This window comes from Rhinoraja longicauda, chromosome 20 (assembly GCF_053455715.1).
Source record: "Rhinoraja longicauda isolate Sanriku21f chromosome 20, sRhiLon1.1, whole genome shotgun sequence".
Lineage (NCBI taxonomy): Eukaryota > Metazoa > Chordata > Chondrichthyes > Rajiformes > Arhynchobatidae > Rhinoraja > Rhinoraja longicauda.
In genome coordinates, this window is record NC_135972.1 from 18,618,647 (window position 1) to 18,636,298 (window position 17,652).

General features: G+C 43.2%; 1 protein-coding gene across 1 annotated transcript in view; it reads right to left on the reverse strand.

Annotated features, from left to right (window-relative positions):
- Positions 1-17,652, reverse strand: part of LOC144603602 (A disintegrin and metalloproteinase with thrombospondin motifs 20) — a 272,822-nt gene that overhangs the window by 134,168 nt on the left and 121,002 nt on the right. The window contains exon 16 of the mRNA XM_078417074.1: positions 564-659. Within this exon, the coding sequence (XP_078273200.1) occupies positions 564-659 (96 nt within the window). The remainder of the gene's footprint in view (positions 1-563; positions 660-17,652) is intronic.

Sequence of the window (17,652 nt, forward strand, 5' to 3'; positions counted from 1 at the left end):
ATTTTGAATTAAAATATTCAAAGAGAGACAAAGCAAAAACAAATTTTCAAAAAGGCAAAAATCAGATTTCTCCTTTCTTTGCAACATAGCTAAAATTGAATTATTCATGTAAGTCATGGAAAATGTAATGTCTCTCAGGACCGGAGGAGGTTTTTTTTAAGTGTAAGAAAACACACAAAAGTCTAGTGAGCACAAAAAAACCTTCAGATGCTGGAAATTAGAAATCAAAACAAGGAATGTTGGAGTGGTTGCAGATCGCTGGCCATTCATCAGCAGCACTGGGAATTCTGCACTTATTTCCCAGTGTTTCCAGCATTCTCTGATGTAATTACAGTATGTTTGCCAAAGTCCACTCTTATCTGAAACTGCATCTGCAATGCAGATTGCAAATGTGAAAATACACTTGCTGCTTGTAAGATGATAGACAATGAAGATAGTAATCTTTGAACAGATATTTTTGGTGTATGGGGAATTGGCTGAATTTTTTAAAGGCAAAATGGATCATGAAACCCGTTCTGTACAATAGAAGGCTGCAGGAATCATAGTCTACTCAAAATGCTCACCAAGATAATTGTCATCCTCTGGCTTCCCTGAATAACTGTGCTGCCATACATCAATATTTGTTGCTCCTGAGGGTATTCGGACAACAATATTATACCCTAGAAGAAAATCAATAACTTTAGTACAAGCGTTGCAAAGGGAAATCCATTAACATCCACGATACAAGTCACAACCTGTCCTTTATTGTATACCTTCTTACTTACCACCAACAACAAATTGCACTTAAGGATAGAGAAACGTCATAGAATATTCGGCCTTTCAAGATCTCCGTTGGGCAAAACATACATTATAGCTACTTAACTACGTTTGAAGTGTAATAATCCTAAACAACCCTAAAGGACCCTAAAGGACTGGACAAGCTAGATGCAGGAAAAATGTTCCCAATTTTGGGCGAGTCCAGAACCAGGGGCCACAGTCTTAGAATAAAGGGGTGGCCATTTAAAACTGAGGTGAGAAAAAACTTTTTCACCCAGAGAGTTGTGAATTTGTGGAATTCTCTGCCACAGAGGGCAGTGGAAGCCAAATCACTGGATAGATTTAAGAGAGAGTTCGATAGAGCTCTAGGGGCTAATGGAATCAAGGGATATGGGGAGAAGGCAGGCACGGGTTATTGATTGGGGACGATCAGCCACGATCACAATGAATGGCGGTGCTGGCTCAAAGGGCCGAATGGCCTCCTCCTGCACCTATTTTCTATGTTTCTATGTTTCTAACCACAACCCTACCTCAGTACTGAACCACTATGGGCTTTGTACTACTAAGGATACACTATGTCATTTTGCTTGCAGTATTGTGGTCTGTTTATTTAGTAGAACTGATAATTTGTGTATCCAAGCATTGTGAATCAAACGGGTTGTATTAACGAAACAGTGGTTGAATACACGCGCGCTTAGTTAGGAGAACAGTTAGGTGCTTATTGCTGTTGAGAGGAGCACCACACGTCTGTTCACTCGTGCGCTCAAGCTGAGCTTCCCATCTCCAATTGTCAACTGTCATCCCCAACTGTCAACTTCATTTCCAACTGTCAACTGTCATCTCCCTGTCACGTGATTGTTCCAGTTCTGGTGATGAAGGTTCGATCAGTAAGTGGCTTGACCCCCAGGTGGCGCCACAGTATATTTATTTGTTATGTAGTTAGGGTAATGTGCCTGTAAAGATGTAGCATAAGAAATTCATTGTTCCAGTCCCAGTGCATATAACAATTAACCACTCTTGAGGCTTGACTTAATAATCACTGTAACCTCAGAACACAGCAGTCAATTTATAAGAGGCAAACCCCGCTAACATCTGAAAGCAAAAGACCATCGATACTGGAAATCTTTAATGAAAGCAGAAAATACTGGGAACACTCAGCAGGTCAAGCAGCATCTGTGGAAAGAGAAACGGTTCACGGGTCAGGTCTGTGACCTTTCACTAGGTCTGATGTTGTGATGCTCTGTAAGTCTCCCAATATGGCTCCAAAGACGTACAGGTATGTAGGTTAATTGGCTGGGTAAATGTAAAAATTGTCCCTAGTGGGTGTAGGATAGTGTTAATGTACGGGGATCACTGGGCGGCACGGACTTGGAGGGCCGAAAAGGCCTGTTTCCGGCTGTATATATATGATATGATATGATGATATGATATGTGTGAGTAATTACTGATTCTCATGAATTAATTTTGAATGAATTTAACTAAATGCATGAACAAAAAACATTAAAATACTCAACTCAGATACAATTCTAGTTATCACATTTTTAAATAACTGCAAGTTCTTGCTTCTCTCTTGGTGGATACTTGCCAGATTTACCTTTGGTTAAAACTGTAGAAAACACTTTAATGTGCTGTCAAGGTACCATTCCTGAATGAAGCTGATTTTCTGCGTGGAACATTGTAAAGATATACTAACTGTCAATATTTGAAAGGGAAGAACCATTTTCCAGGTGCACTCAGCGCAGCTCTCAACACTTATGACAATCTTGATTTACTTCTAAGGTTGGCCAATTGTACGCAGTCAGCAGAAATGGTGACCTTTCTCGAACCCTCCATATGTTTTCACAGCACAGATGGAGACAAGAACTGGCTTCTGCTCATAACTATGGGTAATAGCTCTGATTACACTGAAGTGCATTGCATATGATTGCATTCCCCCCAAGTGAATCCATGCATAAATTGTTTACACAACTCGATGGTTGTGTACATAGGCAGAGGATAAAATCAACTCACTTAATTTCAGTATATCCATAGACAATAAAGCTCACTCACAGCAACAAAGAAACACAGCAAATATCATTTAGTTACTGCTCCAATGGACCAGATTCTTCCCGGGATACAGTTTTGACTTTCTGTGGACCTCATCCAAGTTTGCCAAGGCTTTGATGTGAATAGCAAGACCACAGAGCTCATGAATGATTCTATAAACCTCTATAAGGTTATCCCTCAACCTCCTAAGCTCCAGGGTAAAAAGACCCAGCCTAAATGACCGTTCCTTATAACTCAAGCACTCCAACCGTGCTAACCTCCTTAGAAATGTTTCGTTCACCCTTTCCAGTTTAATGATATCCTTTCTGCAGCAAGGCAATACTCCAGATGTGGCCTTAACGACATCTTGCACAGTTGTGACAAGATGTCCCAACTCAAGAGCCTGACCAATTAAGGCAACCTATGTCCTCTGGTTCTCGATTAAACTACTCTGGGCAAAAGATTGTGTAAGAAAATAACTGCAGATGCTGGTACAAATCGAAGGTATTTATTCACAAAATGCTGGAGTAACACAGCAGGTCAGGCAGCATCTCAGGAGAGAAGGAATGGGTGACATTTCGGGTCGAGACCCTTCTTCAGACAAAAGATTGTGCATTTGCCAAATCTATTGCTCTCATGATCTTGTACACCTCTACACAATTTTCAGGACGGACGATGACAGTGATGTGACATTTGAAACATGGATGATGGACACAAAAGAAGAAAGAAGAAGATCACCATTCATCTTCTTGCACTCCAAGAAATAAAGTTCTAGCCAGGTCACCCTCTCCCTATTGCTCAGCCTCCTGAATCCTGGCAACTTCCTTGTAAATCTTCTCTGCACGATTTCTAGCTTGACAACATCTTTCCTATAACATTGTGTTAAAAACTGAACACAATACTAACTAATATCTTATATAAATGTAACATGACCTCACAACTGTACTCAATACACTGACTGATGAAAGCCAATGTGCCGAAAACCTTTTTGGCCTCCCCTATCTACCTGTGACAACAGTTTTAAGGAACTATGTACGTGCGCTCCTAGATCCCTCTGCTCTACAACATTCCCCAGAGCCCTACCTTTTACTGCATGGGTTCTGCACCTCCTAAAATACAGTACCTCACATTTCTCTGTATTAAATTCCATCAACCATTCCTCAGCCCACCTGTCCAACTGATCAAGGTCCTGCTGCAATTTTTAACAACCATCTTCACTATCTACAATACCACCCACTTTGGTGTAATCTGCAAACTTCATTAGTATAAACAGCAATGGACCCAGCACTGAACCCTATTAGTCACAGGCCTCCAGTCCACAAAATATCTTCCACTATCACCACTATTCCACTATCAAGTTGTAATTTGTCCCTAACGTGTTGGATAGTGTTAGTGTAGAGGAGATCTGCAGGGCAACCTTTTTACACAGAGGGTAGTGAGTGCCTGGAACACATTGCCAGTTTTGGTGGATGAGACAGATACGATATTGGCTTTTAAGAGTCTTTTGGATAGGCATATGGATATGCAGGGAATGGAGAGATATGTATTATGTGCAGGTAGATGGTCTTGGCATCATGTATGGCACAGACATTGTAAGCCGAAGGGCCTGATCTTGTGCTGTACTTCACAATGTTTAATGTTCTAAATTTGCAGAGAGGTGGGGAATGGGGACGTATGTTAGGGAAAGGACCACAGTTGGTTTACAGGGCTTTGCTGACAGCACCGGCCACTGTAGATTAGTGTAATGGTGTCACTCATGTTATGCGACATGCTTTTGTAGTTACGCCCCATTAGCTTTTGAGTGACCACTTTTGAGTGACCACTGCTTGCGAGATTCCAGTTAGTGTAAGTGGAACGTGCAGGCGTGAGGTCGTGCTTGCTATGTAGTTAATAAAGTCTTTGGATCGTTATTCAGGTGTAAGGCTTCTGTTATTATACGGTCATCACAGCATGGTGTCAGAAGTGGGATACGAACCCACGCCTCCAATTGGAGGCGTAATTGGATGCATGACGCATAACATGAGTGACACCATTACACTAATCTACAGCCACCTTCACCATCAAGGAGGACAAGGGCTGGGAACAGTGCCGCCTTATGTAGCACACCATTCTGATTTGGAAATATATTCCTCTTTTTTCTGTCATTGGGTTAACTCCTCTCCAACAGCACTTGTGAGTAGCTTCACCAGAAGGACTGCAGCACATCATCACCACCATATCAAGTCAGCCAGGAACAGGCAGGGCTCACCAATAACGTCTCACCCTGGTAATTAATCCTTGAAAATCACAGGGGGAGCTGGTAGGGGTGCGTGTCCATACTGATAGTCGTAAAAATCACAGGGGAAGCTGGTTGGGGGAATCGGTCATGTACTGATAGGTACGAGCAAACCTCACCTGGTGGGGATTGTGGTGCAGAAAGTCTGGATTAGGACAGAACAGCGACAGAACTGCATTAAATACCTGTTGTTAAAAGATGAGGATGTAGAGAAAAGAGACCAGTGGTCTAGTTCCACCAGATATTGGAGGTATGGATGAGTAACACTACAATGAGCATGGGAAGTCCCACAATATCAATGGAAATGCCAGGATTATCAACTAATGGAGGCTGTACAGATCATGGTGAAGATAAAGGCAAAATCATAATGATTAGCTTTAGGTTTACCAGCTCTGACTCCCACTCCATTTCTATTCATCCAGGCATTCAGAAGATTAGTCTCCAAGGTTGGGGGTCATGTCAGAGGTTAAAGTGTTAAAAACCTAGAAGAGGAACCAAATGTTCCGCTTAATGATTTACACATTATTGTTTTGAGTAGCAACCAATCTGGTGACTGCTCATTTACATCTCGAAACGAGGCTGATTTTACCTTCATTTTAATAGCTTTTCAGTTAACCAAGCATGACATGATCGGTCAGGCTATGGGAAACAGGAACTAAAAACAGCAGTGGGCTGATTCTATAACACGGGCTGCATTGAATCACAGGACAGGAGAAACAGATCCCATATCACCACCCACCCTACCCCAGCACAAACCATTCCCTCCTAAATCACCCCAGTTCCCACTCACTGCCTGACCATGCTCAAAAGGATCTCCTCATTATGTGAAACACATCCAATATAGTCACAAAGTTGCATAGCACAGAAAGAGGCACAGCGGCCCACCATGACAAAGCCGCCTGGTGTACTTTCCTGCACTCATCATTTTACCCACATTTGGTCCTCGACCAATGATTACTCTTTAATTCTGTGAATAAACTCCCTGCCCATTCATCAAGAGGATTAGATGAACCAAAATGTGTTAGGTGTATCCAAGAAGGTTTCCTTAAACTGTATGTGGACAGCCCGACTTGAGGCAGGATGACCATACTGGACCTTGTATCGGGAACCGAGCCTATCCAGGTGACCGATGCTACAGTAGAAGAACATTTTGGAGTTAGTGATCCCAACTCCATAAGGTTTAAGATTGTTTTGGATAGGGACAGGTCTGGATGTTGGGGGGGAAGATACCTAATTGCGGCAAGGCAGATTACAATGTCATTAGGCAGGAGCTAAGGAGGGTAGATTGGGAGCAGTTGCTATTGGGTAAATCCACAGATGACGTGGGAGTAGTTTAAAGGAGGGTAAGAACAGCAAGGTAAGGGAACCATGGATGACCAAGGAGGTTGCAAACTTGGCGAGGAAGAAAAAGGAAGCATACGTCAGGTTGAAGAAGGTGGCATCAGACTAGGCTTATGAGGAATATAAAGCGAATAGGAAAGAAATCAGGCGGGCGATTAGAAGAGCCATGAAAAGTCTTTGGTGAGTCGGATTAAGGAAAATCGTAAGGCTTTTTATATGTATGTTAAAAATAAGTGGGTTACCAGGGAGAAGGTTGGCCAGGGAGAGGACTATTTTCCTCTGATCAGGAGAGCTGATTTTTTTATATGCATTGACAATCCCAGATCACGCAAGTGCTCTGAGAACAGTCTGCCACCCTAACATTCCCTCAGTCGGAAACGGCATTGGGTGAGATTGCAAAGGTTGCCCTGGTGAGTTATTCGGGTTGAATTAATACAGATCTCAGTTTACTTTAGATCTTAGTTAGAATTAGTTCATTATTGTAGATTTGTCCTAGAGATTCAATAGATGCCAGACCACAAGAGTTGCCGAACTATAGACCAGGGAGTATCGAGTTGCACATCTTTAGACGAGTCAAGTGTGCATTCCTACTTTTATTTAGAAAACTGTTAAATATTTATTGTAAATTTAAAAATATATTGCTTATTCCTGTCTATGAGATTTATCCACATTATACTGCACCTGGCATGTGTCTGCTCACTTCCTCAATCAGCTTGGATCTTCTCCACATCCTTGTCAGGGCTCTCCCTCCCAACCTGCTCAGTGTTGTCCTCAAACTTGGAGATATTACATTTAATTCCCTCATTTGAATCCTTAATATTCACTGTGAATAGTTGGGGTCTCAGCACTGACACCTGCGGCACCTCACTAGTCACTGCCTGCTACTCAGAAAAACAAACTTTAATTCCCATTCTTTGTTTCCTGCCAGCCAACCAGTTCTCTATCGCATGCTAATCTTTCATGTTAGATTTTATCGAGAGCTTTTGGAAAGTCGAGAGATACCGCATCCACTAATCTCCCTAATCTTTTATGTTTGATAGAACCTCAAACAAATCAAGTAGCTTTGCCACGCATGATTTTCCTTTCATGAATCGACATTTGCTTAGTCCAATCCAGACTCCCTACTGCAAGCAAGCACTCTGCTATTACATTCTTTATAATGGACACATGCATTTTCTTCACCACTGAGATCAGGCTAACCCAGTCTAGAATTCTCTGTTTTCTCTTAACCTGCTTTTCAAATTGTTGATATCACATTGACTACCTTCCAATCCACTGGAACTGTTCCAGAGTCCAAAGAACGTAGGACAATGACCACCAAAGCCTCCACTATTTCATACTACTCAATATGCAGAGTACCAGGCTCTGGGGGATTTCTTGGTTCAGTTTCTCAAGCACCATTTCTCTACTAGTACGAATTTCATTCCATTCCTCCCTCTCACTAGACCTTGTCTTCCCCATCATTCCCGGAAGTGTACATTGCATCCAGCCTCAGAATTAATTCTATCACTCTCCATCTTAATGAAGCATCCTATTCTGTAGTGGCCATTCTTTCCCACAATTGCATACAATATTGCTTGGTAATCTTTCCTTATTGCACAATGACCAGTCTAGACCTACTTCCTGGTTGTTTCCTTAACATATTGGGTGAAAATGTGCTTTAGCCATTCCTCTTCTGCACTATCATTGCTAATTTGCTTTGCCCAATCTATACGTAGATTGAAGTATCCCATTAAAATCCTTATTGCACACATCTCTGATTTCCTGTTTAATGCCACTCCCTACATCATTACCCCTTTCTGGGGTGGATACAATGTCTGAATGGTTACAACCCCCATTAACGTTAGATGCCCCATTCCTGTTCCTTAGACCCATACAGATGCTGTTGTATCAGTAGCTCTTGATTTTTCAGGTTTTCTTTTCCTCTTTGGCTCCACCACTCCAAGTTTACTTACTGTGAAATAGGTAAGCTGGCCATGTGTTTCAGTGCTGAGATACCAGTGCTGTTTAGCTTGTGCTAGAGCACTGCAAGTTAGTCAACTGATTGTTGGGTTTGACAGCATGAGCAGAGCAGGGGGTTGCTGACAATTTTCTCCTAAATTACAGGAAGTGCAGATAGACCCACAGTTACTTTTATTGAAAAAATCTTGCATTAAATGCTCCAGTGTGGTGTTCTTATTTTCACTGCAGTTTGTTGGCTCAAGTCTTTGTTTCGAATCGGGCAATGATTATTTTACTCTTTGAGCTGCCATGAATTTGGGATGATCTCATGTGTTTGCAATGATGCCATCGTTATTGAGATGCCTGCCAGTGAGCCTGATAACATTTGGGAACAACGAGCCGATTATCACACTATGATAATCACTGGGTAATTCCGTCAATGAGAGGAAAAGACAGCAGCAAATCCAGAAGGAAAATGGAAACTCCAGAACCAGGGGCCACAGTTTAAGAATAAGGGGTAGGCCATTTAGAACGGAGATGAGGAAAACCTTTCTCAGTCAGAGAGTTGTAAATCTGTGGAATTCACTGCCTCAGAAGGCAGCGGAGGCCAAGTCTCTGAATGCATTCAAGAGAGAGCTAGATAGAGCTCTTAAGGATAGAGGAGTCAGGGGGTATGGGGAGAAGGCAGGAACGGGGTACTGATTGAGAATGATCAGCCATGATCACATTGAATGGTGGTGCTGGCTCGAAGGGCCGAATGGCCTACTCCTGCACCTATTGTCTATTGTCTATTGAAAAACATGGGCTTGGGAGAATATTGAGAATGCTCCAGAAAATATTAAAGTTGAGAACCAAATGCCAAATATTACATTATAAATTGTTTTAATTATGTCAGAAGATGTACTGAATTTTAAGGAACTACTATCTGGTTGACAAATTATGTAGGAAGGAACTGCAAATGCTGGTTTAAACCGAAGATAGACGCAAAATGCTGGAGTAACTCAGCGGAACAGGCAGCATCCCTGGAGAGAAGGAATGGGTGATGTCTCTGGTCGAGACCCTTCTTCAGAAAATTTATTTAGATTCAACCAAAATGCAGCATCTGCAACCACGTTTACTGGAATCGGGAAGACTGCAGCATATTCAATTTATATTGACGTTAAAAAAGTTTGAAATGAATACATTGAACCTCTTTATAATTTACATTCCTTTTCACAGTGGTTTGGTCAAAGAGCTCACAATATTGAGAGATCTGCCACTTCCTGGACTGCAGCTTTCAGCAAGCACTGGGCACCCCTTCTGTGACAGTTTTCTGACCATTTGTACCAGCGACTTGGCTCTATTCTCTCAGGTATAGCTGAATATGCTGCAGCAGGACTCTGAAATATCCTCCCCAGGACTTCCATATAACCAAAACGGTTGATGAGAAGAGAGCTGTGAATGTTGTGTGCATGGATTTCAGCAAGGTATTTGATGGTTCCAGACGGTAGACTCCTCTGGAAGGTTAGATCGCATGGGATCCAAGGAGATTTAGGAAACTGGATAGAAAATTGGCTTCATGAAAGGAAGCAGAGGGTGATAGTGGAAGGTTGTTTTCTGGACTGGTGGCCTGTGACTTGTGGTTTAGGGCTGGACCCCTTGATGTTTACTGTTTGTCATCTATATCAGTGATTTGCATGAGAACGTACAAGATACGATTAGTAAGTTTGCAGATCACGCAAAGGTGGGTGGGATTGTAGATAGTGAAGATGGTTGACAAAAATTGCAGCAGGATCTTGATCAGTTGGGCAGGTGGGCTGAGGAATTGCGTTTAACATAGATAGGTGCAAGGTGTTGCATTTTGGAAAGTCTAAACAGGGCATGACCTACACAGTGAATGTTAGGACTCTGGGGAGTGTCATAGAGCAGAGAAATCTTGGAGTGCAAGTACATACTTTCTTGAAAGAGGCATCACAGGTAGACAGGGTGGTCAAGAAGGCTCTCTGCACATTGACCTTCATCAGTCAGAGCATTGAGCATAGAATTTGGGAAATCATTTTACAGTTGTACAAGATATTGGTGAGACCACATTTAATAATAATAATAATAATATTCATTTATTGTCATTGCAACGAGTACAACGAAATTAAAAAATAGCCAATCCTTTGCGTGATCTGCAAACTTACTAATTATTAGGCTCAGTCCATGTACCTGTCTAACTGTTTCTTAAACTTTGCTATAGTCCCTGCCTCAACTATCTCATTTGGCAATTCGTTCCATACTCCCACCATCTTTGTGTGAAACAGTTACCCCTTAGATTCCTGTTATTTCTTTTCCCCTTCACCTTAAACCTATGTCCTCTGGTCCTCGATTCTCCTACTCTGGGCAAGAGACTCTGTGCATCTACCCGATCTATTCCTCTCATAATTTTATACACCTCTATATGATCACGACTCATCCTCCTGCACTCCAAGGAATAATGTCCCAGCCTACTCAACCTCTCCCAATAGCTCAGACCCTCGAGTCGTGGCAACATCCTCGTACATCGTCTCTGTACCCTTTCCATCTTTCCTATAACGGTGCCCAGAACTGAACACAATACTCTAAATGCAACCTCACCAACGTCTGATATAACTGCAACATGACCTGCAAACTTCTATACTCATACTCTGACTGATGAAGTTCAATGTGCCAAAAGCCTTTTTGACCACCCTATCTATCTGCGACTCCATCTTCAAGGAACTACTTGCACTCGAAGATTCCTCTGCTCTATAACAATCCCCAGAGCTCTACAATTCACTGTGTAGGTTCTGCCCACGCTAGACTTCTAAAAATGCAACACCTCACATTTCTCTGTATTAAATTCCCTCAACCATTCCTCAGCCCACCTGGCCAATCGATCAAGACCCTGCTGCAATTTTTCGCGATCATCTTCACCATCTACAATGCCACCCACTTTTGTAAAAATCCGCAATCTTGCCATTTACATTTTCATCCAAATCATTGATATAGATGACAAACAGTAACGTCCCCAGCACTGAACCCTGAGGCACACCACTAGTCACAGGCCTCCAGTCAGAGAAGCAACCTTCCACCATCACCCTCTGCTTCTTTCCATGAAGCTACCTCTCCTTGGATCCCATGTGATCTAACTGGAGCAACCTCCCTTGTGGAACCTTGCCAAATGCTTGGGTGAAGTCCATATATACAACATCTACAGCTCTGCCCTCATCAATCTTTTAGGTCATTGTGAAGATTGGGACTGTGAAGATTGTGTGAACAGGTCTGGATGTAGATTAGCAGGATGTCAAATCAGAATCTTTGACTCGTGTTTGAATTGCGTAGTGCTGTTTTGTAGTGCGTAGTGCTCCGGTTTCGTCCAATGCTCCAAAGACATTAGTTAATTGGGTTGGTAAAATTGAAAATTGTCCCTAGTGTGTGCAGGATAGTGTTAGTGTGCTGGGATCGCTGGTCGGAGGAGACTCGGTAGGCCGAAGGGCCTGTTTCTGCGCTGTCTCTCTAAACTAAACTAAACCTTTGATCATATGATGGAAGCAAGGACACTGATGAAGCAACAGATGGTTCGGACAAGGGACAAGGGACATCCTGCAGGGATGTCCCAGGGCTAAAGTATCTCTGTACATTTGCAAATATGGTTTCTGCAATCTGAAGAAGGATCCCAACCTTAAACGTCACCCATCCTTTTTCTCAAGAAATGCTGCCTGACCCACGGATTTACTCCAGCACTTTGTGTCTATCTTTGGTATAAACCAACATCTGCAGATTTTTGTTTCTACTCTAGTTTCTTCTATTGTTGGGTGATGGGATGGATGAATAATGTAGATGGATGATGTAGAATACTGCATTTTAGGATTTGAAACATATTGTTGTAATAATATCATGCACCAGGTGGGGGCGACAATCTATCTAAACTCAAACCATCAGTGTGTTCCCAGCAAGAATTTCCAGAACTGGTCATTTACCAAAATAACATTCATTTCTTTGCAAAACTTTAAAAGTTCCAATAAGACTTTGCTTCGTGGGGTGCTGCAGGGATCTGTGATATTTTGACAATTGTTTGTCAATTTGGATGACAATGGAGTTAATGTGGTTAGTAAGTTTGTGGCTTACACGAAAATTGACAGTATACGGGACAATGAGGAAGGATCTGGTTCGACTAGGGAAGTGAGCCAAGGCGTAGTAGATGGAATTTAACTCTGACAGGTATCAGGTGATCTCAGTAAGTTAAATTAAAGTAGGACTTAAACGGTAACTAGGAGGGCTCTGGAGAGTGGCGTAGAGCAGAAAGACACATAGAGGTACATGGTTCCCTGAAAGTGGCGACGCAGGTAGATAGCGTGGTAAGTAAGGCTACGCTTTCCTTTATTAGAACTGATAATGAGTATCGGAGTTGCAATGTCATATTACAGCAGTAGAAGGCATTGATGAGATCACACATGGAGTACTGTGTGCAATTCCGGTTACACTGCTGCAGGAAGGATGTCATTAAGCTGGAAAGGGCGTGGTAAAGATTCACCAACATGTTATCAGAGCTTGAGTACTTGAGTTGTAAGGAAAGAGTACACAGGCTGGGACCATTTTCCTGTCCTGTAGAATGCTGAAGGATAACTTTACAGAGGTTAATAAAATCACGACTTTTTCAGTCAGAGAGTTGAAAATCTGTGGAATTTACTGCCTCAGAAGGCAGTGGAGGCCAAGTCTCTGAATGCATTCAAGAGAGAGCTAGATAGAGCTCTCAAGGATAGTGGAGTCAGGGGGTATGGGGAGAAGGCAGGAACGGGGTACTGATTGAGAATGATCAGCCATGATCACATTGAATGGTGGTGCTGGCTCGAAGGGCCGAATGGCCTACTCCTGCAGCTATTGTCTATTGTCTATTGTCTAATACAGACATATGTTAATATGGGTCCACTACTGATTTTCCGGCAACTGGTGGTCCTGCACCTCCTTTAATCCTGACAAAAATTATGAGACCGCACTTGAAATTCCCCCTAAAATGTTGCACCAAGGCCTGTGAAATCCCTCTGACTTCCCACATCCTGGAGGAAAATACCACTATCCCATCTGCCATTTCAATGACACTAAAAACCTCAGAAGAATTACACAGAAAAATAGACCACACCTTGACTTGCCATTACCCTTTCCTCAGCCTCCTCACTAAAGCCTCTTGAGCCTTAGCCTCAATGCTGCACTTACCCTCAACACAACACATTTCGCCTCAACACAACCTCTGTCACAACAAGGCCATTCCCAATATGCCTGTACTTCCTTTAATTGGCTTCTGCATCTGTTCCTCAGTCAAATAAACAACTCTCTTTCTGTTTGACTAATGTCCTTCAAGGGAAGAGATCTCCCAACCTTACAAGGCCTGGCCTGGTCACTAATGTGGCTTTTCCTACAATACTTTCCACTGGGTACTGACCGCTATCTCCTGTCCACTCTGAGAGACGGATGCTATGTATTCACTGAAGCTGACCACACATGCAACAGGAATATCAAAGCCAACCCTACAATGCTCAGCACATAATGAGAATCTGCACTCATTAAAATACAGGTCAAACAACATGAACTTACATCCGCTTCCCCAATCTGCACCCCCACCGAGACTTCCCCGCTGGGGACGTAACAATTATCCAGTAATTGTACAGTAGAATATAAATAATTAGCAGTACAGTGTGTGACTCAGGGAAACCGCTCACACTTGGCAGTTCCATCCAAATCTGTTCACTCGGCATCTGATGGCTCAAAGGTAAGTGCCGAGCACCACAGGATCCTGTCTCACTGCTGTAAGAGACAGACCTGTGGAGAGATGGGAAGGACAAAGCAGAAACTGCAAACATCCCAGGGCAGGCTCTCACCCAGATCTTCTTCGGTTTGGCGAGTTCTTATTAACCAGTTCTACTCACTGCCGATCTCCAGGTTGGGTGGATCTGAGAATGGTCCCCAAATGCTCCCAGATCTGAAAATCCCCCTATGTCCCTTCACTTCTGTCCTCCATTAATCCTCCATGAGGTCTTTAAAACCTGTCCCTTTCCCCGTCCTTTTGGTCACTTGGTCCATTGACTAGGTGCCAATCTTAAATCAACAGCTTTCCTGAGAAAGATCGTCATAGAGACTGCAGCTCAGAAACGGGTTCATCCACATCGACCTTCAAGCGCCGATTTTGCACTGACAACACGCTGGAGCAATTTAGATTTTAGATTTAGATTTAAAGATACAGCGCAGAAACAGGCCCTTCGGCCCACCAAGTCCGCGCCGCCCAGCGATCCCCGCACACTAACACTATCCTACACACACTAGGGACAATTTTTACATTTTACCCAGTCAATTAACCTACATACCTGTACGTCTTTGGAGTGTGGGAGGAAACCGAAGATCTCGGAGAAAACCCACGCAGGTCACGGGGAGAACGTACAAACTCCGTACAGACGGCGCCCGTAGTCAGGATCGAACCTGAGTCTCCGGCACTGCATTCGCTGTAAGGCAGCAACTCTACCGCTGCGCCACCGTGCCGCCCCGGTGAGGCAATATCTCCGAGAGCCGCTCTGCTGGACCACTTATAGAGTCATGCAGCATGGAAGCAGGCCACTCGGCCCACCCACCACATCCTTGCCGACCAGTCGTTCCCATGCAAATGATCCCATCTTCTCACATTTAGCTCGTAACTATCCATGCATCACTCCTACTAACTGGAGCCAGGACTCGTGCTGAAGGTACATAAACACGTTATGATCTGACTGCCATATATTTACCCTTCAACCTGATTACCTACAATTTATCCCCAGGGCAACCCAGGCCTCACCCTCAGAGATAGTCCCTTTGTTCCGTACATCACTCTCACACCGACCCAGATGCATCCAGTTCTGATGAAGGGTCTTTGCCCCAAAACTTTAACGCTGTTTCTCTCTCTCACTTATGCCCTTCAGTTTTTAGACTCTCAGACCTAGGAAAAAAGTGGGACCATCCACCTTATCCATACCCCTCATGGTTTTATAAATGTCTGTATGATCACCCCTCATGGTTTTATAAATGTCTGTATGATCACCCCTCATGTTCTATCACTCCAGGGAACACCGTCTCAACCTCTTCAGTCTCTTCTCATAACTCAAACCTTCCAGTCTGGCAACATCCTTGTGAATCATTTCTGCATCCTCTCTAGCTTAATCATATCTTTTGTATCGTTTGTCCACCAGAATAGCACATAAGATTCCAGATGCGAGCCCACCAATATCTTGTACAGCTGTAGCATGATCTCCCAACTCTTATACTCAATCCCCCATCCAATGAATGCAAGTGTGCCACACTGCACCACTTTACCTACCTGTGTTCCCACAGAGCTTCGCCATTCACTGTGTACGTCTTACACTAGTTTACATCTCAAAATTCATCACTTTGCACTTGTCTAAGTTAGATTCTAGCTTTGCCACTTTCCCAATTGACCTAGATCCTGTTTGAACCTTGGACAACCTTCTCCACTGTCCAAGTGACATCCAGAAATTACTAAAGTCATCCACAAATTCTTAATCTTGCCAACTACATTCTCATTCAGATTGTTGATATATATGACAACAGTGGAACCTGCACCTATCCCTGTGGCACTCCACCAGTCTCAGTTTTCCAATGGGACCTATTCTCTGCCTAGTTATCTTTTTTCTCTTAATGTAAAATCTCTGAGCTACTCTAAATTATCTGTCAAGGTATTCTGTCTCCTCTTTGCCCTCCTTCTTAAGTGTACCCCTACATCCCTTGTATTTCTCAAGGATTCACTTATTCCAAGCCACCTACACCTGACACACCCCTCCACCTTTCCCTGAACAATGTCTCAACACCCTTCATTAACCAGAGTTCCCGAGTCCTGCCAGCCTTGCCCTTCACTCTAGAGGAACATGCTGGCCCTGAACACTGTAGATCTCACTTTTAAATGCCGACGACGTGCCTGACATTTCTTTAGTCTTTCTGAACAGTCTTTTTCAACCAACTATCTAATGCCTTCAAAATTAGTCTTGTCCCAATTTAGGGCTTGAATCAGTGGATCAGTCCTATCCTTTTCCACAACTATTTTAAAACTATTAAAATGATGGTCACGGTTCCCAAAGTGCTCCCCAACTGACACTGCAACCACTGCCTCAATTCCCAATACGAGGCCCAATGTGGCTCCCTCTCTAGTAGGGCCATCTAGAAAATGCCTGATAAAACACACTTAACAAATTCCGCCCTGCTCAATCCTTTAACATTTTGCAATCCCAAACAATATTAGGGAAATTTAAATCTCCTACTATTCCAACTCTATCATTTCTACACTTGTCTGCTATTTCTTTAGTTTAGTTCAGAGATACAGCATGGAAACAAGCCCTTTGCCCCTCTGTCCACGCCGATCAACACTCACCCATACACTAGCTATACATTATCACAGTTTCACAACCTACACACTTGGGCCAATTTACAAAGCCAATTAACCTACAAACCTACATGTCTTTGGAATGTGGGAAGAAACCAGAGCACCCAGTCAAACCCAACGCGGTCACAGTACAAACTCTGTACAGATAGCGCCCGTAGGCAAGATCGAATACAGGTCTCTGACGCTGCAAGGCAGCAACTCTACCACTGTGCCATGATGCCCCCTTACTTCCTTATATATTTGCTCTTCGTTACCCACTGATTATTCCATCAAAGTGATAACTCTTTCTTATTACTCAGTTCACCTATTTGCCTCACTGTATGATTCAACTCCCCCACAAAAAAATATATCCTCTCTAAGTGCTGCTGTGATCCCCTCCTCTCTTACCTCCTGCTGCAAACCTGTAGCATCTATACGTGGAACACTGAACTGCCAGCCCTACCCTTCCTTCAACTATGTGTCTATAATAGCTATAATATTCCAATCCCATTTACCAATGTGTTCTGACTACCTCTCCCTTACCTCTAAGGCCTCTCGAGTTAAAATGAATGCTGTTTAGCCTTTCAGACCTTCCACACTTCCTGACCTGCCATTGCCTGAGCCCCCTACTGACTCACTTAAACGTCTATATTTCCACCAATGTTTCCACCTGTCACACAGACTATAGGTACTACCATTCTCCCCCAACCCACCCGCCAGACTAGTTTAAACCCTCTCGAGTAGCTCTTCCAAATCTCCTTGACAGGATGTAGATTCCACTCCAGTTCAAGTGCAACTCATTGCTCTTGTGCAGATTACCTCTACACCAGAAGAGATCCCAATCGTCCACAAATCTGAATCTTTCCCTCCTGAACCAGTTCCTCAGCCACAAATTCATCTGCCTTATCCTATTCCTACCCTGACTGCCATATCATAT